A 25,604-nucleotide genomic window follows, 5' to 3' on the forward strand; every position below is an offset into this window, starting at 1 on the left:
GCAAAAGTTGCAAAAATTAAAGATTAATATCCAAATAGATCTTCTTTTTAAAAGTGAAGCCTCATCCACGCCTACCTAAAATGGCTTGGTCAACACGCCCATGCAGTTTAACGTCAACGTATTGTTGCTGCCGCCATGTCGCGTAGACGCTGTGTTTTCCCCTGTGAAAAGGCAAACGACTTTGTTTCGCCTTCTGATTGAGTAAACATTAAGAAACCAGGGGTTAGGTTTTATTTACAACACTGTTTCAGAACAGTACAGCTCAAATATTCGATTGTGTGTTGCACATTTTACGAAAGGGCTACTTTCTCAACACGGGGATGTACACAAAAGCTTCGTCTAAAAAACAGGAGCAATTCCAACTTTGCAACTACTGGTTCTGCTGACTGACATTCTGTAAGTAGACGATATTTTCATATTTAATAAATGTCCTACTGACGATTCAAACGCGAGTTTCGGGCAGTGTAAAGTAGCGCTTGTTTGTGGTTTCTACGATCACAAATGCAGACATGATTTTGTTTTAGTATCCTTACCTTACCAATCTGTTACGTTCTGCTCACATCACGTTAATCGATCAGCTTACTCATCTTTGTTTTCTGGGTCAGATTCAGGCTCGTATTGATAAGGTAGTAAATTCAATAGTATCCCCTGGCTCTCACTATTGCTTTGAGATCTTATCTTTCAAAACATGGTAAGGAACGTCACATTTCCGTTTACATAATTCGGCCAATCACAACGCACTGGATAGCTGGCCAATCGGTTCACACAGCGCTTTCTCACAATGATGAGCTCTGTACAAAACGACCTGTTACAGATGGGCTGGACAATATGTACAGTATGTGGAAAATAATGCGTTTTTTAACCATAAAACACGCAAACACATTGTATTACACCAAATACATGAAATATGGGCCTCTTAAGTATTTTTACTAGTGCTGGGCAAAGATTAATTGCGATTAATCGTATACAAAATAAAAGTGATTTTTGGCATAATATATGAGTGTGTGCTGTTTGTAATTATTATGTATATAAAAATACATTCACGAAACATTTACATGTGTATATAAATGTATTTATATTTTTATATATTCTATATTATATATACATGTAAAAAAAATGATATATAAAATAAATTAAAAAAATCTAAAATGAATATATGTATGTGTGTGTGGGTAAATATACATAATAATTACACACACACACACACACACACACACATATATTATGCAACAAAAATCACTTTTATTTTGTGTCCGATTAATCGCGATTAATCTTTGCCCAGCACTAATATTTACAAACATAATTTACCAGAGATAACAGTAGTGTAGATCTTGAGTCAAATGAACACCCCATTAAGTCTTAGGTGAGACTACACTGTCTACGCTTAAAGGACAGCAAAATACCTGCTAGTGGGGTAAGAAAAATTAAATTAAAATCCCACTGACTTTTTACTTGTTTTATGCATGAACTCACCTGATTATGATGATTTTTTTTTTTTTTTCAGAAAACAAGGCTTAACATCTTAGGTCATTTTGCTTATTAAGTAAATATATCTCGATTTAATAATTTTTTGATATTTATACTGTAAATCAAGACAAAAATACTAAGACATTTATTTTGTGCAGTGTATCCAAAGTGACATAAATAAGAGGTAATTTAACATTTTGTCTAAGGAGACAAGTAGAAGCATACAATAGCTATTGGAGTTACCTAACCCTGATGTAGTACTCTACATATAGTATAGTATACTTATAGTTTAAGTTTATCATTTGTAAAAATTAGGAGAGATCATAGAAACATAATTTTGTACAAAACACTGTGTAAATATTGGGCAGAGGGTACATAAACTTATATGCACAACTACATTTTTTTGTATATATTATTTTTCACACATTATTGTGTTCTACCCATTCTGAATTGACCTATCAAATAACTTCTGTAATCAATACACTTAATAGCACAAAAAATCTTGTTAATCTGCAAGTGAAAGGACATAGAGCTGAGAGCCCACACAGGTTAGGACAGGCCAAGGAACACCAAGAAGCAAAAAACTGAATGCATATAATGAATAGTTGACATCTGAATAGAGTACTCTTTCATATTGACTACACTGAAGTATCAGATACTCTAAAAAGATAAAGAGAAATACATCAACTACTTACAATGTCAAGTGAACTTTCAAAACATCACATTGACAGCTGCAGGATAACTGTGAAGGTTGTAAAAAGGGTCCAGCCCAATTCCAAGCATCCACGACGGAGGCGTGATGTGAAAGAAGAAAGAGAAAAGCCAAGCCTATCAACCACAACGTTAATAACAGAACATTATTCCTTATTAGTGAGGATCTGACGAGTAAAGATGCTTGCTAATTGGGAGACATGTCGGATCTTTCGGGCTGGGAGGAATCTCTTGATGAGGCCATTTTTTCAGCCGATCAATGACCCAGTTGAATATGCGCCGGGGCTTGTTCGCTCTGCATCCCGTGGCAGCACTTTGAACATGTTTCTGAACCCAGCATAAAAGCGCACCATCTTTCATCTTTACTTCTTACAGGAGCCTCAGTCATTCTGCCAGGTCTAACCTTCAGATCGGGAGCAGTGTGCCTTTCTTAGTCACACAGATTTACAGTCAATCCACCCTGACGTGTTGGATCTTAATGTGTAAGGCGCCAGTAGTCAACAATTATCACAATATTTCCATTGGAGAACATGTCAGAATACTTTATGTGAAGGGTCTCATTTGGAATGGCAGATCAGGGTTGTGATCACCCACCGCATTGCTTTTGCATTTATCCGAGTCTGTGAGGGCAGAAATCAACCAAAGTCAGAGTTGTGACCTTGGGCTTAGCATGTACGAAGCTGAATTGTTTGTGACACTTGCGTGTCTAACTAACCCCTTTGAAAACATTGTTTGTTGTCATATCTGGACAGAAGGTAGCAGAACGAACACATGCTGGTTAAACTTGTTTATAAACTGGACTTCCAAAGTCAACCTGGTTGGAGTTTTTGTAGTACTGTAGGGCACCAGTGGACAGATCATGCTGGTACATATACTGTACTGGATCATATACAACTAGGGTTACCACCTTTAAGGTACAGTAGAGGCCGAAAGTGATGTCCTTCGCCATTTATTAATATATTTTATTAAAGATGCATTAAAGAGCACCTATGGTCCGATTCACATTTTAAAATTTCCTTTGGTGTGTAAGTGTGTATTAGTACATGTTAACGATATGCAAAAGGTACATACACCAAAGTAATCGATGACGCGAGTTATCGTCTCCAACATTAATCTCTTTTCTTGGACTACAACAAACACACGGATTGTAGGCAACAGTTTACTTCCTGGGATTGGTGATGTAGACAAGACCGACATCATCATAATTCCTCCCGTTTTGGACTCACAGCCTGTAAGTTAACTCGAATATTTCAAACATAGGAAGGAGCGTCACGTTTCCGGCTGACGTCAGAGGTATTCTGGTCAATCACAATGTCCAGATTAGCTGGCCAATCAGGGACACAGAGCTTTTCAAATCTGTGCGTTTCAGGAAGAGAGTGAAATCTGGAGCTACAAAAATGTAGGGTATGTCGAAAAAAATTTGTTTTTATTTACCATAACAAACCAAACACATAATACCAAAATAACTTGTTTTAGGCAATGAAATAGGTGCTCTTTAAATATTGTCTATGATCATTGGTGTGTTTGGAGTATAGAAGCTCGGCTTTGAGAATTTAAGGAGGCTTGGCAGAAAACTACACACAATACATATGAAAAGTTTATAAAGATTACCACAAGAGGATCAACAAACCAATAAAGGTTTTCATCCTGTGCTTTTAATCACTGATTTTGAGCTGTAAAGGTTTTATTCTCTATTACTGTATATTTACCTCTTTACTGTGCAGACCTGTGCATGTATGACTACTGTATGGAACATGTGGCAACCTTACCTTTAACTGCTTTTATTATTCAACACTGCATTCTTACCGAGTTTGTTAACTGTGTTAACTATGTCACTAGTTCTCTGTGTCTCACTCACACCCCTCTGTTCCTGTTTTCGCTCCACTTCAGTCTCACCGCAGGGTAATAGTCCCACCTCACTCCCTCAGCCTCCAACTCCTCCTCCTCTTCCTCCACCTGCTGCTGGTGCCGTCACTACGGCTCAGTCTGCTCCCCCTCCCCTGAGCAATGGAATTCACTACACCTTTGTCTAATCAGAGCAAAACAAAGTAAGGACTAACCGCTAAGCATTTAGCACGCCAGTGTGCTTTTGCTAATTGTTCACTGTGTGTTTGGCACCTTCTCCGCCTGCATGCTGCATTATTGTGCCTCATCAGGGCTCGAGATCTGGTAGTAACTTCTTGAGGAGGGTAAAGTGCCCCCCCTTCTTGTCAACTGTTTCCACATCTGGAGATAAAGAGGTGTGTGAATTGTGTGCAAATTGGCCTTTTTGTATGGTGAGACGTAAGCAAATTCTGCTTTTTGTGAATTGCGTGTAATTAACGAAGACTCGGGGCATCATTGAGGCAGCACTTTTATTTATGTTGCCAAACATCTTTGGTTTGCCATCTGTAATCTGCGAACATCTTGATGTAAAAAAAAACGGCAGACAAAGGAGCTGTATGTAGGTTTTTGACTGTACTAAATAATAATATACTATAATATATTTATACACTGTAAAAATTTGCTGTAGCTATGCAGCTGTTTGCCAGTAACTTATTGTAGATTTAAATGTATGTTATTTACTGGCAACAGTTTGTTCAAAGTTAAATGAAGGCAAACATTCTGGGAATCAAAATCTGAAGGAAAAAACAGAAAAAGGTTTATGAAGATTTCTGTTTCCCAGAATGCTTTGCATGAGCTGTTATTTTAGTTTTATTCTGTAAAGATAAAGACTTGTTAATGTTCATTTAACTTTGAACAAATGATTGCTGGTAAATAACATCAATTTAAATCTACAGTAAGTTACTGGCAAACAGCTGCCAGTAAATTTCTACAGAATTTTTTTACAGTGTAGATATGTAGAAGTTTACATATCTGTTTTTGAAATTCATCTTTCATGTCTGTTTTTGCTTTGTGGGATTGTGCCCATGGCCAATTTACCCAACAGTTTATTTCGACAGCAAAAAAAATGCAAATGTACAAATGAGCAGATAAACTGCTTTGTATCGTCATTTGTGCTCTTAAATGTGTATGGTAACCTCAGAGGGTGGCAGGGAAAAAATGTCTTAAATATTTCAAATTTAGACTGCGGTACCACGTTTAACCGCTAGAAGTCAATGTTACATACAGCTCCTTTAAAAGACACAGACCCTTGTCTTTTGCCATTTATTGATGGTTAAGCTTCTTCGCAAAATGACTTAAGTGATCTTTTCCCACCTTTTTCCACATCCTCCTGCTTTGTGTGTTTCGTATCCCAGCATGCTTCGAATAAACCCCCTGCCACGACTTGCTGTTATCCAGCGCATGATTTTAGGCATTGCATACCTGCACATTTGTTTACTTGCATAAACGTTTAATGAGTCACTACATGAGTGAGCTGCCAAGTGCATTTTACAGTAATGTTATTCTGCTGTTTCAGCAGCATTTGCATTAGACTGAGCTACTGTACTGTGTCGTATGTCTTATATGTTGGAGTGCGTTTAACTCACCCTCTTCTCTCTGTAACATGCTGCACAGAGAGACGGAGAGTGGAGAGTGTTTACTTGTCTACTATTTAGTAAGGTAATACTTAGGATATAACAATGACATGTCAGTTCAGTTGTACCTGCAAAACATGTTTTTTTATTTGGATTATTAAAAGAACATTCCACATTTTTTTAAAAAATATGCTCATTTTCCAGCTCACCTAGACTTAAGCAATTGTTTCTTACCATTTTGGAATCCATTCAGCTGATCTCCTGGTCTGGCGCTAGCACTTTTAGCATAGCTTAGCACAATCCATTGAATCTGATTAGACCATTAGCATCACGCTAAAAATTAACCAAAGAGTTTTGATATTTTTCCTATTTAAAACTTGACTCTTCTGTAGTTACATCGTGTACTGTTGCTGCGCTTACACCAACTGCGGTAGAGGCGTGAAGCACGAGTGATTTCAATGTTAAGTCAATGTGAAGACGCATTGACATGCATCTGGAGGTCCCACGGCGCGGAAAAGGCATTTGGCGCGGCGCAGAAGACGCGTTTCCGCCTCATTCGCGCATCTAGCGAATGGTGCTTTTTGTGCATTTTGCGGTTCACGCGAATTTGTGGCTGACGTTGAAAAATGTGAATTTCGCGCCGCGTTAACCAACCAGGAGCCTGCTTGCTGCTGTGGTGGCAGCCCCGCCCGGAGTCACTCATTCAACCAACTCTTGATATTGTTCGTAAGCAGTCACCCGGAGCTATACGACACAAGTTCTAATGCTGCGTTTACACCAACCGCGTTTACATTTGACGCGCTTCAGAGGCAAACTCCGCTTCTTGTGAGAGGGGCAAGTGCTATGCGGTTGTCTCATTGCAAGATGACTGATGTTGATTGTGCATTTATCGAAAGAGTTACCAGTTTGTATTTGGTAACCTTACTATAGGGGGAAAATAACCGACGTGGGTCGATAAACGTCACGTGACTCAAAAGCGAAGTGTATATTACAACTTACCAGGTTGCCCAATGTCTTCACTGACACTCTTTCAAGCGAGGTCCTTTATATTCCTGTCTCCTCTATAGAAATAAGAACTTGTGTCGTATAGCTCCGGGTATTTTCTCACGGACAATATCAAGCCTTCATGCTGAATAAGTGACTCCGGGCGGGGCTGCCACCACAGCAGCAACCAGGCTCCTGATTAGTTAACGCGGCGCGAAATTCCGCCAAAGTTCCAATTTTTCAACTCGGGCGCTAGCCGCAAATTCGCATGAACCGCAAAATGCACAAAAAGCACCATTCGCGTGTACCGTGAACTAGACGCATGTAAGAGGCGGAAACGCGTCTTCCGCACCAAACGCCTCATCCGCGCCGCGGGACTTCCAGACGCGTGTCAACTCGTCTTCACATTGACGTAACATTGAAATCACTCGCGCTTCATGCCTCTACCACGGTTGGTGTAAACACAGCATTATTTCTATAGAGGAGACAAGAATAAAAAGGAAGCTTGGAAGAGTGTCAGTGAGGACATTGGGCAAGCTGGTAAGTTGTAATATACACTTCGCTTTTGAGTCACGTGACGTTTATCGACCCACGTCGTTTATTTTCTCCCTATAGTAAGGTTACCAAATACAAACTGCTAACTCTCTTAATAAATGCACAATCAACATCAGTCATCTTGCAAACAGACAACCGCATAGCACTTGCCCCTCCCATAAGAAGCGGAGTTTGCCTCTGACGCTCGTCAAATGCTTGCTTTTTCCGCGCGTCTACTTCGCTCTACACGCGCGAATGCATTCAAATTGTTCAAGCTGCAAAATAGGCGCGTTAGACACGATTTTGACGCCTGAAACGCGGTTGGTGTAAACGCAGCATAAGACCGACAGAAAATTAAAAGTTGCGATTTTCTAGGCAGATCTATAACTATACTCTCAAACTACTCTGTCGGTCTTAATAGACGATGTAACTACAGAAGAGTCAAGTTTTAAATAGGAAAAATATCAAAACTCTTTGGTTATTTTGTAGCAGGATGCTAATGGTCTAATCAGATTCAATGGATTGTGCTAAGCTATGCTAAAAGTGCTAGCGCCAGACCCGGAGATCAGCTGAATGGATTTCAAAACCATAAGAATCAAATGTTTAAAGGGCAGCAGGAAAACGAGCATATTTTCAAAAAAAGTGTCCCTTTAAAAACAATCCTTGTTCAGTTTTAGCAATCATATATGGAAGATTTGCTAGTTTAGTTTTCTAAGGATGTATTATGGTTATTGCACATTTTAGTGAAAACACCTATTCACACAAGCTCATAAGCTAGTTTTTTTTTAACATCTCGCAAATGTCACTTTCTATCTCTTCCAGCCAAAGCTGTGTCTGGATACTGAGGTGCTGTCACATTCAGAAGACTCCATTAGTGGTTGGCGAACTTCTGAAACCGCATCACTTGCATTTAGAGATGACCTCAACGCACTTTTGGACTGACATTGACATTTACTTCGAAATTGCTTTTTAGAGCTATATGAAGTACTTACTTGATATGGACATGTTTTGCTGTGGAAACTGCTGTGCATACACTGTACAAAATCTAACTATGATAACCCAGATATAGAAGATTCATTCATTTTGTATACATTATTGCACTTTTAATATGCACCATACTGTAGAGAACATTTACAGGTCATATTTTACTTCAGAAGGTAAGACAAAAGTAACAATAATGACAAAGTGAAAGTATTACACACAGGTGACGTATTATAAACATGAAAGGTACAGAATGTCAGTTGTATTGTTGATTGTATTTTGTCAATTCAGATGATATTCTTACACCAAATCACTTGAAATGTTATTTTTATGTATCTAGCACTGCCGGTTTCCAGTTAGCTTGCCAAATACATTTTATTTTGTTGAAAAAAATAACATGAAGTAATATTTTCAGACAGGGTTTTTGGGGAAAGGGTTTGGGGAGGGATATGCCTCATACTTTTTTAAAGAAACTGTATATATTAAAGATATTAACAAGCTGTTTGTCTTCATTTTGTTTGTGTTATGAAAGGAAGAAAGACTTTCAAGTCTCCAGTTTCAGTAATTGTGCTAAAGGAGACAGTTATGATATGTGACATGTTTAAGATGGACATAAAGGTTTGGAAGTTTTACATTTAAAGCTGTCATCGACTAAGTCTCACAAAGGTATATTTTAAATGACTGATTTTGTGAATAATCTTTCATTTCACCTTGTGTTTGATACCTCCTGACATATTCCGCTAAACTTAATAAAGAGAATAAAAGCTAAGGAAAGAAAGAACTTTAATTTCGAAATTCCTCTTGCCTTCCCTTGTATGCGAAATAATAACACAGAACGTACAAAGAATATTGCCCTTAAATATGCTCTCATCATCGCGCCAAGGATTCCTTTTAAAATATGCATTAAGTGTTTTGTCCTCTTTATGTTGTATGAAAGAATTCAACTTTACCACACCAAAGCTCTAAGAGATGAACTTTGGAAACAAAAAGAAACAATTCCACATCTCTGCACGAGGACTGATCACATTAGGCTTTTCATACAGTTTGAGCACCCTTTGAATAAGCTATATATCTGTATTTTATGTCCCACCTGAATGTTTCACTTTCAACCTGTAGCCCACTTCAATATTTCTGAACTTTTTGAAATGAAAGCTTTGTTGCGACTCCACATTTTCCTGACTAAAACCACAGCAAATAGTCATTATATGATCATGATGATCAACATCAAGGGACATTTGCTATAAGACACCTTTGATTGGACTTTGTGTGTGTGTGGGTCTGCATGCCTGTTAGGATACTTTGTGTTGCAGCCCTCAAATGAGATCTTTATCTGTAATTGGAGAGTAATTACAGTCTCTCCACTGCTGTATCTTGTTCTTTGAAAGCACCTGCGAGACATGCTGCTCCTCCCAAAGCTCCACAGCAGGAGCTGCCACATCTCACTGCATCTGATTAGAAGAAGTGAGAGGTGGGCTACCGTGTGTGTGCGCGCGTTAGCGAGCCTGGTGGGTACGAGTTTGATCACATCCGTTTTTCTGCTTATTTTGCAATAAGCGGGCTGTTTTTCCTCCTCCAGCAGAAATCCACCCAAGACCATCCACCGAGAATTGTGGCATTTCCATTTATTGATGTTTGGCTGCGATTTCATATACATTTGTTATTCCACACTCTGGATTTCAAAGAGAATAAAAAAAGACCCATTATGCAAATTCGCCCTGTTCTGTTAAATGCACTGAATGTCTCGAGCATTAATGCCTGGAAAAATATTTCACATTGGTTCAAAAGTCGCACTCGTGCGCGTGCCTACAACTGCTGTGTGTGTTTAGATGCTTTGTCACCCAAGGATTCAATGACATTGAGTGTTTGAAAAACATTTAACCTTTGTTCATTACGATTCATTCAAGTATCTAGTGCGCTATTCTGTATCAAAGTTTTAGCGCGTCACAGACCCAATTGTGTTCGCCGCGTAAGGTAATTCAATTTATGCCTGAATAGATAACTATTTGGAATAGAATGGAAATTCCTTGGAAATGCAGAATGAATGTTGTATTTGAATTTGAATGCTGTCAATGTCCTTCATTTAAATGAATAACTGACTGATAGATGGGGAAAAATTGCTCTTTATTCACCGCCCATTGAAATGTGAGAACTCTCAGGAGTTTTGTGGGGATTTTCGGCAATAATGTCCATGGCGAGTGCTGCAGTCAGCGCCAAGAATCATTTACAAATATGTAGTTGACTATGGACTGTTTGTCAATATTGACATGAATCTGGGTGGTGTTCTCTCCGTAGGACTACTCCAAATGCTCTCTGGTGAATTGGCGGCGACTGTTTACTAAATGTCTTGAAGTGACTGAATTAATTAGTGCAAAACTGCATGCAGCATTTCTCTCCAAGTCTCCATAAATTTGTCAAAACATGACGTGTTTTGGAGTGGCTGAAAAGATTCCGCTTTCTAAATAGCCACCTGTTTCAAAGTGAAGGCACCATTAATTCTAACCTTGTCTTAGGAATGAAAACTACGCCGACCCGGGGCTTTGACAGATTGACGTGGCGCTTGCTCTTTGGGTTTTTGAAACGAGGCTGACAAAACTCCAGCTCGCTTGGACCCTGGCTCAGTTCATTTAAAGGAAAAAAGTGCATTTGAGAACATTTGAATGGTAAAAACACAGATGAGCCCTATCAGGTCAAAGGCACAATTCAGTCCATGAAGCTACTGTATCAACTCCATCCATGTATATACGCATATATGCATATGTCCTCCAAATGCAGGTGCATTCCTCAGGTACTTACAACTGTAAAGTTCCTAAATTTCCCAATATTAAACTTAAGTGGTATGAAATGACATGGGAGATTTGTGACCCAATTTGTGAAAACCCATTTTAAGTCATTTATTTGGATTTACATATCGTACATAATGTAAAGAACATTCTGTAAAAATATAACCTTGATATCTTAATGTCCAAGAAATCAATGTGAAACCAAACTTTGGTTATCCTAATCACATATAGATTAGAAGACTTCTTTGGATTTTAGGGTAACATTTTTCTTAAAGGGATAATTCACCCAAAAATTAAAATTCTGTCATCATTTACTCACTCTCATGTTGTTACAAACCTGCATACATTTCTTTGTTCTGATGAACCCAAAGTAAAATATTTTGAGAAATGTTTGTAACCAAACTGTCGTGGACCCCATTTACTTCCATAGCAGTGGCGGCTCGTGACTCCTCATCCGAGAGGCGCTAATTCAAAATAAGGAGTGTCATGTGTGTTGCTTGCATTTTCAAAATATGTGTTTGTTGCGTCATGTGAACCATGTGCATCACGTGTTCTGTCAAAATAAGTGCCTGCTGCACACGTGTCAAAACCATTTATGATAAAACAGACGCTCAAGTTCACAAAATACACGCAAACACTCAGTAAACTTTGATTACGCATGATATTATGCAAGTATCTGGCAAACGCAAGAGTCTCTTTTATCATAAACCCTTTAGACGCCTCTGCGGTAGGCACTTATTTTGACAAGACGTGATGCACACACAATCTCTCAAAAAAAAAAACACACACATGACGGGCTACATACATTTTGTGATGAACTTCGCATCGAGCGCCCTCGAAAAAAGAAGTCACCGGCCGCCACTGTTCCATAGTATTCTTTTTTCCTACTATGGAAGTGAATGGGGTCCACGTTTGTTTCTCAAAATATCTTCTTTCGTGTTTATCATAACAAAGAAATGTATGCGGGTTTGTAACAACATGAGAGTGAGTGAATGATGACAGAATTTTCATTTTTGTGTGAACTATCCCTTTAACTACCATAAAAAATATTTTCCCATTCATTTATTGTGACGGTTTGCATTAGATTTGTCTAAACACATTAGAGGGACTGGTGAAAACACAATGAAAGACTGACAACTTTTTGAGAATCCAAAACCCTTTTTTTTTGGTTCCTCTGAATTCTATTCTTCTTCCCCGAGACTCCCAACAAACTTTTCCAGAATGGCCAAACGAAGAGCACACTGAATCGAAAAAAAAAAAGGAAAACTGTATTTTTACATAATATATTATTTTTTTTATGCTGTTGAATATTAAGTATATTCACACCATTAAAAACAATTCCTCTATGATACGAACCACCATCCTTTCTCTTAATCCTAAAATATGAAGGAACATCCCAGATTCACTGTGATATCTATTGTGCAGCCAACAAATGATGTTTAGCACTGAAATCACAAATTCTCTCCTCTCAGAATTAATTCATGTCTCATCGGCTGCAAAAAATCCAAAGCCGCACAATTACTGTGTTTTATGACTTCACATTGTCCCAACACAGCATTCCCAAAACCAAAGGGATCCTTATAACTTTACATCTGACTTGCATGCATTCACCTAAGGGAGGCTGAGATTCTAATACAAAAGATACTTTGAATCCAAAATGGTATCTTATGCTCTTTTATCACCATTGATGTACTTATCTATCTTTTTGGAGAGAGATGCTAAATAATCAAGGAGGTCGGCATAACATCATTCAGTGTTCTTTTAAACACATTCCTGCATATCTAACAGAAGAATAGATGAAACCGGAACATATTGTAGGCGGCTAATACCTCAGAGCCCTGCCACAGCTTCAGTTGTACATTAGAGACAAGAGATTTGCCCACAATCCTAAATGTCAAGCCATCATTGTTTGTTCTTGACAACAATGGAGATGTTAATATTCACGGAGACTAGCGTCTCAGATTTCTGAGTCAAACATGTGAACAAGATAAGAGAGAAAGCATAACAGCTCGAGACAAATGAATCCTCTGCATACATTAAAATGGCATGCGCAATGAAGCAATCAAGCATTTTTCCTAAACGCCTGGCATTTACAATACCTACAGTGAATTGGGCTTTTTGTAAACAGAAATGAGGTAAATGTCCTTGAGCTTTTCAGTTGATCTAACAGTTCTTTTTAACTTGGGGAAGCTTTCTTGCTGTACCTTTCAGATTAAATTAAAGCAAAGCACTGTCTCAAGGCATAAAACAGAACGCATTGGCTTCATTTTCTTGCTGTGTTTGCTAAACCTGCCAATTAATCATTGATGAAAGCATTTAATGAAGCCCACCTAAAGCGTCTAGTGTTCTGCAACGGCTTCGCACTTTGTTTCTTCAAGGTTTATTTTTTCAGATGAAATGGTAAGGTCACATACATATTTACCCTCCATTAACAACAACTGCAACAACTGTGGATTGCTGAATTGCAAATGCATATCTGAAAATGAAGAGACCACACATCTAAGTTAAGATCATGTATACCTTTACAGAAAGAAGCAAAATTACAAAATCTAAATGAAACTTGATATTAAGTGATTTTTAAGTCAGTAAAGGAAAATAGTGGACCACTTCACTAGGGTGAATGTTCATGCTTTAAAACAAGGTATTATATATTATCTACCCAACTTTATTCTCCTGTAATTGCAAGGTTTTTTTGCTGTTGTTTTTGTAACACAGATCTATTTAGGTTAATGATGACATTTCTGAGCTTTCTGTTATTTGGATCACCAAGTCAGCAAGTGTGATTTTTATGTCTTTATAATAAAAAACAGCAGTCTTCAATTAAATTTATACTTTTAAGACCAAAAAAGTTTTAGAAATGTAACTTTCTTACCAAAAATTCTTGAAATTCATGAATCTAAACCAAGTATTAAAACAATAAATTATTTGATTGAACCATGGCATTTACATTTCACAATTTACAGTAAGGAAGGCATAGTCTCAAGCTTTTGTGGATCCTAGGGTTTTAAAGAAGAAACTATACGCAATAATGTGATTGACCGTTCAACATTCAGACTTACATAACTTGAATGTATATGATCAACAAGATTAATATGCATAGCACATGTCCATTCAACAATACTGTCACAGGATCTTAAATTAAAATGTTAAAAATATAATAATGCATAGATTAAGGTTTTCCAACCACTAACATTTAAAATACCTTCACTAGTGTTTCCTGACACATAATGGTTTGTAGTTTGTCTTTTTTTTGTTTAAACCTCCGAGCTATAACTGCACAGATACTGGTGCTGTGTTGTGCTAACATTGCATTCACTGTAAGAGTTCAATTGAATATATATTTTACTAAAGATGTTTTGGACAATCTTGTGTATAGTCATCATGTTCCCTTTACAGAGCGAAGAAGACACAGATCTGTAGATTTAGGCAAAAAATCGCATCGCTCATTAATTAAACACATCAGACATATTTCCATGTCTCCAGCAGATATGGAAATGTATGAAATCAGTTTTTAATGGAGGCCTCGCATACGCACATCCTGCATCAGTCATTTGAAAGTACCAGACAAATATATTTGTGAAGTGTTGTTTGCTAGTTCTCAAGTAATCATAGCAAATCATATGGCAGCTTCCATACTTCCTTTGACAGAGGAGTGCAGCCTAATTAAACATGCAGAACCGGAGAAGAACACATGTTAATTTAATGTAACAAAAATGTTGATTTTTATGCAGGCCTTTCTAAAATATTTATAGGGTAGGCTTGAAATTCATGATGCATCAAAGCATTTCATATATGCTAATGTGATGAATGCTGCCTTTTTCTCTAACAAGCTGGACAAAACATTAGTTCAGACCAGACCTACAGGCTTGAACCTGCTCCCTCGCACCCACAAACTGCTTAATTATAGGCTCGTAGTTCAAAAAAAGACCTTGTGATTTTAGGATTTTGTTAAGGGACCAAAAACACTGACTTAGACGTTTGTTCAGAGCTAATTAGTTAAGACCTGAAAACTATTAGGGAGACGAACATGAATCACGTCCTTGTTGAAACCTATAAGTACTTGAGTATTTGTTTTCCACAGTCAAGGCCAAACTATATCAGAGGCAAAACTTGGTATTAAAAAACAAACTTACAATTTATTCATGAATAGAATTTATTACAATTCTTCAAATGGTTTGGTGATAAATAAAATTTCCAAATTGGTGGGGCTTATTGCTTAGAATTGCTTCTTTTAATTTAGACTTACTGGTATTGAATGCCCTCTATATAGCCTACTAACACGTGACCAGCTGCCGCTTAAATTTTTCTTAAGCATTTTTATTAGACATTTAAGATAAATATTTTAAAATATATTAATAAAATGCTCATAAAAAAATAAAGTGACAGCTGTTCACACAATTATATAAATATATTATTTTAATTTCCCAGCTGTAGAAGGCGGGACCGGAAATGAAGGGGGCGTGCAGGCAGCGTGTGTTTCAGGTTTGTTGTGCAAGTTGTTGACTCTGTTGCGATTATAAAAACTGTTTAAACTATTTTGACATGGGGACGTGCAAGGATAAATGTGACTGAGCCTAAACTAATATGATGGCGAAACATGTGGCAAAGTCACGACGTCATCAATCAATACTTCGTTTAATGTACATTATTCACAATAGACAAGTGTTGTTCTACTATTAAATGAGTAAGTAATGCTTTAAATATGCCTATTGTATAGGGTACATGAAGAAACGTATTTCAATGAATGATAAGAAATGATTGATATTGAAAATGCACATACGACTATGTTTAAATTATTGTTTTAATATATATATTAAGTAGTCATGTTTATCTAACCATAGTTACTCTTATTGTTCATCCAAGTAGCCTATCTGTTATGATTCCTGCCAAACAAGGCATAATGTGATTAAACATTTTCAGGTAATATAGGTTTAATACCCGAAGTTGTCAATAGGTGGCGCATTAGCCCCGTCCATCAAGCAGCAGTGCCTACCTGGCACACACGCTATACCTGCATTGGGCAAGAGCACACGCGCCGTAATTTTCAATTCAGCGTAACTCTGTTTGGTTTGCTGAAGTAGGAATTTAATTTCATTATAATTACCAATAGTAACTACCCACAAAAAACATTTAAAACTAAAGTTTAAAATTCTACCTGACGTAAACGAAAGATTGTTAGGTGAGAAAGTCCGTTAGTTCCCAAACCTGACGTGCTTTTTACCTAGATAGCATTTTGGCCAGTGCGCATAAAAAATGCTGTAGGGAGGCAGCTCACTAGGTTTTGAGACACAGTTCATGTGTTTACTTGATAAGTGTGTTGGGTGCATTTTTCATGAAGTGTTTTGCGCTGTGACAGCTAAAATCTGTCGGTTTACATATTTGCAGCTTGTATGAGAACATCGACACTGTACATCACTGAAACACGTAGAAAAAAATCCCTCTTCTTTCTCAGTACGTTGTGTATTTCAGCTGAACTTCTTAACAGGCAGACGAATTCAAACGTAATCGTAAGATAATAATTGCCTCTTTAAAATGCCTTTTCAGGCTTATATGGGAACTTTTTGCGCATACATTGTTTTACTGCACTTAGGAAATATTTTCAGTGTCATTCTGAAGTAAAGAGAAAAGTTTCAGTGCTATGGCGTTATTGCCTTGAAGGCGATGCTTTGTTTAAATAATTAATCTTCTCTTTGGTGTAGATAGAATCTGGGGATGAAAATGTGACGCGTGGATAGGATTTTTCTCAGGAAAAAAGGGAATGTGAAAATGAAAGACAGACAAGAGCCAGAGCAGATGTGATGAGATGTTGTGAAAGGATATCTATTCTGGCATACCCTCTACATCCTTAATCCTCTCTCTTTTTCTCTCTCTTTCTCTCTCACTCACTCACACTCTTCCTCCCTCCCTCTCTCCCCCTCGCTTTAGCCTTGTGTGACTCTTCAGTTAACAAACAGTATTTTCTTCTGCATCTGCCCATATCATTGTAAGTACATTGCATTATACTGTACATCTATTGTTTTATTTCGAATAGATTTTCTAAGGCACTATTTTCAACACACTGTATATTTTTATATTTAAAATAGGATGCATGCAATTTATTAAAATCAACTCGATATCCGAATTAGAATTGCGATTGTTTACTTTTTCGTTTGAACTATTAACTTAAGCATGAACTGTCTGCAGTTGGAAATATTGACGTCGTGTCGGACAGGGCTTTATTTATAGTTTTCGATGTCTGCGTAAATACCACTCTGTCAATAATAATGTCAGGACTAAACTGCATTCCTAAAGTGCGCTTTACATTCACCCAAACTCAGTGCATCTCCATCTGACCTGATGTGTGGCAGTTTTAAGATGAGTTTCCTCACTTCCTAAATGATTGTTTTAATGTGTGTCACTGTATACTTGGTCTTTAAAAAGTGGTTTGTAAAGGAATGTCAGTCACCGTATCGATTTAGTGCATTAGCTTAAAAAGCAGTAGCTTTTTAAATATTTTTTAGATGTGTAGTTTAAATAAAACATTATTGCAGTCTAAACAGAACAAATATTGTCACATATATCTGGTTGTTTAAAATATTCTTATAAATCAAGTAAAAATGATCGTTTACCTAAATTCTAATACATCTTTGCTTTTCCCCTTGAAGTAAAATTTATGAAAAATCAATGAGTTACAATTTTTAATTTTCTTTCTTTTGAATTGAGAGGCAAAATATTCACCAATGCGTCAATAAATGATACGGGAATATTTAATTTCTGGAGGAATTGCGTTGTAATCAATCAGTATATATTAATCAAATAAGATGCTATAATCAATAAAAATATATTGTATACCAGAAATCTTAGGATACTATGAAAGTATACATCTACATTTTGTAGAATGACCTGAGGTGCCCCTTGGTAGCTGGCACAACACTACTACATTTAAAATTCCAGGTGTAAAATTTTGTTTAACGAAACTTTGAGATAAAATTTGCTTTGGATAAATGGAGACAATTGTTATAGCAGTCTTTTCACTTACTGCATAAACCTCAAATAAATGTATTAGTCATATTTTTAGTAAAAATTTGATTTCATTTATGTTAACTTAACTGATATTAAATTAATGTATTTAAAAATCAAAGTGTACAATTTCTTATTAGAAGACAAACTTAAAGTATGATAGCTTTTACATCGTTTTAATAGATTACTGGCTGCTTTCTGTCGCCCTACTTATTCACCTGTAAAAAAATAAATAGGAAAATGTTTTCCGTCGCTTAAACTTTGTTCGAGGATTTTCCTCTGAAGCAGAGTTACGCAGAGCAGGAGCAGAGCTGCCCACCTTTACATTTTATCTTTACATCTTTGTTCAAATTCATTGATGTGTTGCGTGAGTAGTCCCTAACGTAACCCTTAATGATAAAATGTGCATAATATGTATCTTGCAAAAAAAAGAAAAAATATATATTTTGCTCACCATGAATGAAACTTAGATTTAAATGTAAATTAGTTTTTTTTAATATATAAAACTTATAATGTAGTGTAAAACAACAATATATTTGCAATAAATACATTTGTATTTGAATATTTAATAGCCACTATGTATCGCCTGATACCTGAGGTAAAATATTATTACCTGAGCTTTGACTTTTCCCCCACAGTCGCCACTATACCCCCTCCGTTAAAATCTCTCTCTCTCTCTCTCTCTCTCTCTCTCTCTCTCTCTCTCTCTCTCTCTCTCTCTCTCTCTCTCTCTCTCCTGTGTTGTCTGAGAGGGGGAGCCCTGCCTCTTTCCTCAGATCAATGCCCTGGCCACTCACTTTCTGATGTTGCACGACGGGAAATGCTTTGAATACTTGCGACATGGCCGCTTGCATTGATTGCCAAGATTGACAGCAGTAACCATCGTCTTCTCTCGCATCTGTTTGAGAGTAGAGAGGGAAAAACGCGATAATATACTTACAACTGCCCTCAGCAGTTTTGACAGTTCAACTTCATACAGGCAAAGCGGGATTCCCTCTACGGTCAGTGGACGCGATACACTTCAGTTTTTTTTCTTGGTTTACTCTACTACAGAGCAGTGTTCACTATTTTTAACCTGTTTCAAAACCAAAAACGGGATACGTCGAAGACGATCGTCTGTTTTTAGTACCCTGCTCATATCAAGGTAAACTTTTATCACTGGTAACCTGTCGTGCGTGATTTCTTGTCTGTTCGTCATGTTGATCTTCTTCTGGCGTCGAAACGCCTCAACTTAATGTTTTCAGATATAAATCTACTGTACTTATGTATCATGTTGTCTTTATATGATGTTTACAGAAAACTCTTTGAAATTTTAGTTGATTGTCTTAACGGTACTTGTCTGCGTAAAGTGATGCGTAACACACTATATACCGAAACGACGAGAGATTGAATGCTTCTTTATTCACAGAAACTGCTAAAGCATTACGATTAACAAAAAAAGTGAATAAGACGTTACACGGATTGTTTATCTAAGTACTCCTTAGAGTTTTTGTCTTTTATTTGTCCGTTGTTAAACTAATGTGTACACATTAACGCACGCGCTGCAAGGAAATAAAACACCGTTTATTTAAGCTCATAATGACGCGCAGGTCTGATGTCTTAAAATATCAGTGTGATCATTTCCCAGAACGCAGTGTTATGTATTCTTACTATTTCTGAGATATAGTTGTAGTTTATAGTTGTCATCCGGACGACAGATAACTTCCCTGTGTGTGAGGTAATTTCACTTGTGTCCACAGAGCGGTACTATTCATTGATAATAACGGGAGAAACTGCCCTAGGTACAGTACTGGCAAGATACGACGTACTTTAAATTTCTCTCTATTAAGAAATGGATATGCTTTGTTTATTTAACATCGGGCTCCTCTGCTGTTCATAACAGACAGGCAAGCAGGTTTATGGATTTATATTGGTCTATTAAAAATGGCAAATAGTTTTCCGTGTGAGCATGGGAATTGTTTCTTAACTTTCGCTTGAGGTCAGGCATATTGACCTTTGAAGAATGCCTAAGCCATAAATTAAAATGAACTCATCCAAAGCTGATCCATTTAGAGACAATATGCAACTTGGACAAGCAGACTCCTTTTAGTCTCCGGGCTTGAAAAACATACCGCGTTCAGAGTGAAAGTAAGTGAACTCCAGGGATTGTGTAACGTGTCCGTTTATTTGATATGAATGCATGTTTTTTATTTTTATTTCAACGTGATTATGGCACGCACTAAAATTATCTGTTCTTTATCTGTCCTGTTACATTCTCTATGTCTATCGCGATTATTTCGTTTTCATGAAAGCAAACACGGGGAAAAGATGTAGGCTATGTAACAATTTCAAAGAGTTGTTTCAAATTATATTTACTGTGACTATCACCTCAAGATAATTTCATTAAAATTGTGTATAACTGTTGCTTGCTTTTGAATGCAATTTTCAAATAGATTGTACACATTAAATTAGTGTGAGTTTATCATTTGTAATTTGTTTATTATTATGTGCGATTTGATGCTTTTGAGATTTCCAGAAACAGCGTGAAGAGTTACTGAAAGGACAAATACAACCCAGTGTGTGTGAACTCTGTCTGTAGGGCACAGATAGCCCATCATCATATGGGTGTTTCCTAAAAGTAGACCCTTTACAGACACAGATAAGCGCTTTTGAACTGCTGGATGAGGTGTGATAATATTTTATTAGGACATAACACCGCACGCCGATGTGTGACGAAATTAAAGGGCATTTAAAAAGTTCTTGAAGAGTCACCCCGGTCACCCCTTTGCGCCCTACGTATACATCACATGAAAAATTAAAAAAAGAAAAGGCAAAAAATGCACAATTATTTAAGCCACACTTTTCGGTCTCTAGAATGCGAATCACCATGTCCCTCATTTTGTTTTTTTAAAGCTCAGAGTAGAAACACAAAGCCGTGTTGTTCTCGTACAGGGACGCAACCTGACACCTTAATTAAACACAGCTTAACTTTGCTAGTTTTTCTCTCCCGAAATTGTGTCCAGTCTGTAAGAATAACAGGGTGTCTAATAATACATTCTTGTCTTAAGTGAGAGGGGGGCTGTTTGAAAAACAATCCCCTTGGCTTGTCCCTCTGTTGGGGTGAAGTTGAGCCCGTAATGGCATTTTGTTTTGAGCAGTTGCTGTTAGCTGTTTCCTCATAAGGTAAGATGGCACCGGAGCGCAATGGTACATTTATAATTAGACTGCCTGTTCAGCACATTGTCCTGATCGCTATACAGGGATCTGCTGCACTCAATAGAGATAGACGGATTCACTGCCTTTGAAAAAGGATGTCTTTTGATAGACAACATTTTTCCAAAGGCATGCAATAAAAAGACGGATAATAGGCACCTTTATAACAGCTTTGAAATATATTAAATGCGTTATGCACATACATATAATATAAAACTTAATAGGTTATTTTAAAAATATATCTAATATAAAAACTATCAATGGCACGCTGATGGTGAATTTCTTATTATCCCACTCATCGACTGTCCGCATCTGTGTATAATATTTTTAAACTTACTTTTTTAAACTCCTGTACTGTGTTTAAAGTTAAATAGTTTTATTCATCTCCATTTTCAGGCATTCCTATTTTTTATATGTTGAAATTGAGTAGAATGAATGTTTGTGCGCAGCTTTATAACGATTTCACCGACAAATGCATTCCTCAGATGCACTTTCATTTTCAATTGAACCGTCGGAGATATAATGACGATCTCCGTTTGTTTGTTTTTTAAGGACTTGCTGTCCGTGGATTTGGGGAGGAACTTGTGGTTTTGTGCGAGTAAAGACACTCTCCTCACTGGATCCTGCGAGCAGATACACACAATACCGGCAGATCGCAGACAAACGCTTATGGTGCCAGTAAGTTCAGAGATTTGTTCTGTGAAAACATGCTTGTGTTTAAATATACCCCAGTTTGATATCACTTGATGACATTTTTAACTAATGAAATATTCACTTGTAGTTAGCTTTACATCTTTGCTTTTTATTCTTTACTCAGTAGCCTACATCTCACCCAGCAAGGTGTGTTTCTTTTAAAATACTGAAACAGATTATATGCATTATGTGATGGTTTTGGATGTTTATGATTTATGCATTGAATTACTTTAAAGTGTTTGAATGCACTGTTGCATAGTGTCAGTCTACCTTTCAGACTAACTATTTGCTGTTATCAAAATTGTGAAAATGACATGCTCAAAACAGAATGTTTAAATACATCACCATTTTGCAGATACTTCCCCCCCATTGAATGTGAATTTGTGGTCTATAGTCGCCCATGTCAAAACTTAATATAATATTCCATTCGTCTAATATTTCTGGCATGAGACGATCACTTGTCTGTCCATATAGTTTATTGTATGCTGTATAATTTAGTATGTGTAAAGAGACTTTTGATGGCTTCTTCTGGGACATCATTGCATATAGCTGGCATCAGCCGAATGTGTTATCAATCCTAAAATCTGGACAGTAAATGAACTTTGAATAATTCCCTTTCATGTGCTTGTGTAGCCAGCCACAGTCTGTTGTTTCTGGAGGTTCTCTGCCATATGTCTTACTTGTGAATTATTATATTAGGTGTTCGGTATTCTGCTATCCGTGCTGTAAATTTACACAGTTAAGGAATTTGCAGAATTTTTATTGACCCTTATTCCATTATTTGAATAACCAAATGTAGGTTTGGTTATAATTACTTAACACATTGAAGCAAAGTTTACATGAATGTCTTTAATGTTTAAGAACATTTATACACCTTAAGTGGATGTGTATCATAAAGAAACATTCGTTGACGATGGATGTGGATGGATTTTTTTTTGATACAGCTATGTGGCCACGTTTGGCTTATTCTAGTTTGTTGAACAATCAAAATCTTTAAAATTTGTAATTTTATTACATTAGAACTTTTTACTCCGCTTCAGTAAATGGATGCTGAAATTTATTCTCAGTAAAAATGTATGACCTTCACATGAAGCCACTATTTAAAAATTATAGCTTAAGTTTTAAATGACATTTTTTGTAATGTGTCAGGGTATTATCCGACACGTACGCAAAACACACAGAGATGTATTTAGTGGAATTGAACACGATGAAACGGTAGAAGATGCTTAGGTGTAACTCTCATCTGGTAGTGCCTTGTATCAGTGGGGTTAGAACAGTGCCAGCAGAATCCTAATGATAAACAACACTGGAGGTAAACAACAGCAGGCCTGGTAAAGGTAAGCAGCACGCCAGCCGTAGGGGAGGAATGCATGACGAGAAAATGCGGCGGCACATGTTGTGACATCTGTCTTTATAAGTGTTAGCTAATTTGCTTCGGAATATTTCAACAATGATCAAAACCGATGGCAACATGTTTATTAGAAGCCTTTCTTCTTTTGTGGCAGATTCTTTCTGCCAGAATCTGCTCCACTTTTAATTATAGTAAGTTTAAGCTACTAATTTGTAAAATCAGGCAGACACATAGATGTGCAGCATGTTTTTTTTTTGTATAAGGCATGAATTTCTTTTCATTTTACAAGAAACCGTTTTTTTGTTTAAATTTAGTTATACTGATCAGTGCATATACAGCAGGCAGTGAGTTTTCTCACAGCTGTCCACTGTAGTTTCAGAGAATGACAGATCCATTGTCATGGATGAAGTTGGCACACTCACTTCTGCTCGATTTCCCCGGCGCTGACCAGTATCTTTTATGATTTAATCATTTATGTAGACAGTAATATTGACCTTAAAGCTGTGATCATGTTGTAACAATCAAATGACAGTGAATAAATAAATAGATGTGTAGTTTTTTGAAGACCTGTAACATTAAGACCTAAGTATTTCTTTCTCCCTGCGCAAGTACAAATTATCCAACCTATACTTATCTGTGCCTTAACAACACGCCCAAATTGCAGTCTTGCCTCTAAAATAAAGATAGTATAGCTATAGCACAGGAGGCCTTATGAAATACCAATACAGTTGTGAATGTCCAAACTTAAGACATTCTCTGTTTTGCTCTTTTTCAACCTAAAGTCTAGACGTTAGTCACTCGAGGTTTTAAAAAATGAAAATGTCTTTGATTTCTCTGGCACTTTATATAAATGAAGGGCATCTATTTGCCCAGAGATGAAAGTAGGTTCGTGTATAGGCCAATGCTGCACAATAACCAGTAAGGCAGAGGCTTTCATCCTGAAATATTTTTATTTTAAAATTAATCTTTTCACAGCACTGGCCAGATAGCCAGGTGTGCACACGAAGAAATCTGCTCTTTAAATGTATCTCATCATCAATATACACCATTGCTCTAATTCAAACGTTCTTGAACTTCGCTGCAACCAAGTGTTGTGTGATACATAATGCTTACAATTCTTTGGAATTAGGTACATGCCAGATATGCCCTGATGTTCTTAATATTTTCTTTCTCTTCTATAGCTCTTTTATAAGCAAACATGAATATGGAGATGTAATGTTAAGGATCTCGGCGACTGTGAGGTTGTTGACACTGGCTTTATTGGTGGTTATTATCAGCTTTATCAGGTCTAGGCTGTGGTGCAGCATATTGTTTTTTTTTTTAAATCAGAAGAAGATTTCTGCGGTGCAATAGAAGATTCTGGGTCCATTTCCATTTCAAAGGGGTTCACTGTGCTTGCTGGCAGTAATTAAAATGCAGTGGTTTGGAGCCCATACACACACACACACTTACACACTGGGGTGGAGGGTTTGCTGGGAGAGAGCGAGCACGGAGAACCGTGCGCAGGCGGTTGCTTCTGCATGCGTCTACAAATGCGCTTATAATTTTGTACAAATGTTTATGCCAGTCCATGCTCTTTTGCGGAGAGCTTGTCTCCTGGCCAAAACCATTTCAAGACAAAGTTAGTTTGCTTTTCCTTAACCTTCTTGTTGTGGGCTCTCTCTTATCGCTGCAGCTGCTCTCTGACACACAGGCTTTGGCACATGTTTAACCTTTAATTGGTGCATGAATAAATTATGAGAATCTTTTGATATGGACTTCTTGCCGCGGATATGTTCTTATTGTTTATTTCAATAAAAGCAAACATCATTGCTAACTTGGTTAAATGGAGCAGAACGGTTAGTGTGTTTTATCTTTTAAGGTATGGGTATTTGCATGTGTGTTTTTATGTAAAGGAACCTACATAATCAGAAATAGAACCAGGAGATTATATATATTTTGCTTATTGCTTTACTACTTAAATTATTTAAAGTCGCATAAAATCAATATTTAAATTTATGGTTTTGTATTACATCATTTTTATTTATTATAGTGAAAGGGTGCTTTGTCAGCTACATATTATGATGACAACACAGATAATTATATACCCTTGTTAGGAGCAGTGAATGTTTTAGTACAACATGTTTAATAATCCTGGTCTGCCATGGTAGAAAATAATCGACCATTAATGCTTTTCATTACGTGGCACACAGCAGAAGTCACTGCTCATTCTGGATGCTCTACTGATGTGAACCAGTCAAGCTGGTCCTTTATTTACAACTCATAGTACATCTACATGCGACTAAGTAGGTCAATATGTCATGCTCTACATTCCTATGAGGAGTTTTATAGGATGATGGGACATTGACTTAAGCAGTGAGTTAGTCTGAGAACTTTATCCAACATGACATTGAGATTTGCAAGGCTGTGTCTGAAATTGCTTTTACCAAAGTCTTCTTTTCTTCTTTCATATTT

The 25,604-nt window shown here is 37.0% G+C and overlaps 3 protein-coding genes across 24 annotated transcripts in view; 2 read left to right on the top strand and 1 right to left on the bottom strand.

Annotated features, from left to right (window-relative positions):
• plekha7b (pleckstrin homology domain containing, family A member 7b) overlaps positions 1-8,805 on the top strand; it is a 149,912-nt gene extending 141,107 nt beyond the window's left edge. For 5 of the 14 annotated variants that reach the window (XM_065248862.2, XM_065248871.2, XM_065248872.2 and 2 more), the window contains 3 exons: positions 4,069-4,226; positions 5,677-5,721; positions 7,977-8,803. In XM_065248862.2, the coding sequence (XP_065104934.1) occupies positions 4,069-4,211 (143 nt within the window). In that variant the 3' untranslated portion in view covers positions 4,212-4,226; positions 5,677-5,721; positions 7,977-8,803. Of the gene's footprint in view, positions 1-4,068; positions 4,227-5,676; positions 5,722-7,976 lie in introns of all 14 variants that reach the window. The other 9 variants (XM_065248869.2, XM_065248873.2, XM_065248874.2 and 6 more) reach the window with 4 other exon arrangements.
• nucb2a (nucleobindin 2a) overlaps positions 1-25,604 on the bottom strand; it is a 572,456-nt gene that overhangs the window by 158,839 nt on the left and 388,013 nt on the right. The gene's annotated exons all lie outside the window — the stretch shown is intronic.
• The window catches only part of sox6 (SRY-box transcription factor 6), a 204,390-nt gene continuing 195,644 nt past the window's right edge, over positions 16,859-25,604 (top strand). For 3 of the 9 annotated variants that reach the window (XM_073812438.1, XM_073812445.1, XM_073812446.1), the window contains exons 1-2: positions 19,608-20,041; positions 21,659-21,784. The gene's annotated coding sequence lies outside the window, so the exon portion shown is untranslated. Of the gene's footprint in view, positions 16,899-18,686; positions 19,059-19,606; positions 20,042-20,961; positions 21,077-21,658; positions 21,785-25,604 lie in introns of those variants that run through there. The other 6 variants (XM_073812436.1, XM_073812455.1, XM_073812435.1 and 3 more) reach the window with 6 other exon arrangements.

This window comes from Paramisgurnus dabryanus, chromosome 2 (assembly GCF_030506205.2).
Source record: "Paramisgurnus dabryanus chromosome 2, PD_genome_1.1, whole genome shotgun sequence".
NCBI lineage: Eukaryota > Metazoa > Chordata > Actinopteri > Cypriniformes > Cobitidae > Paramisgurnus > Paramisgurnus dabryanus.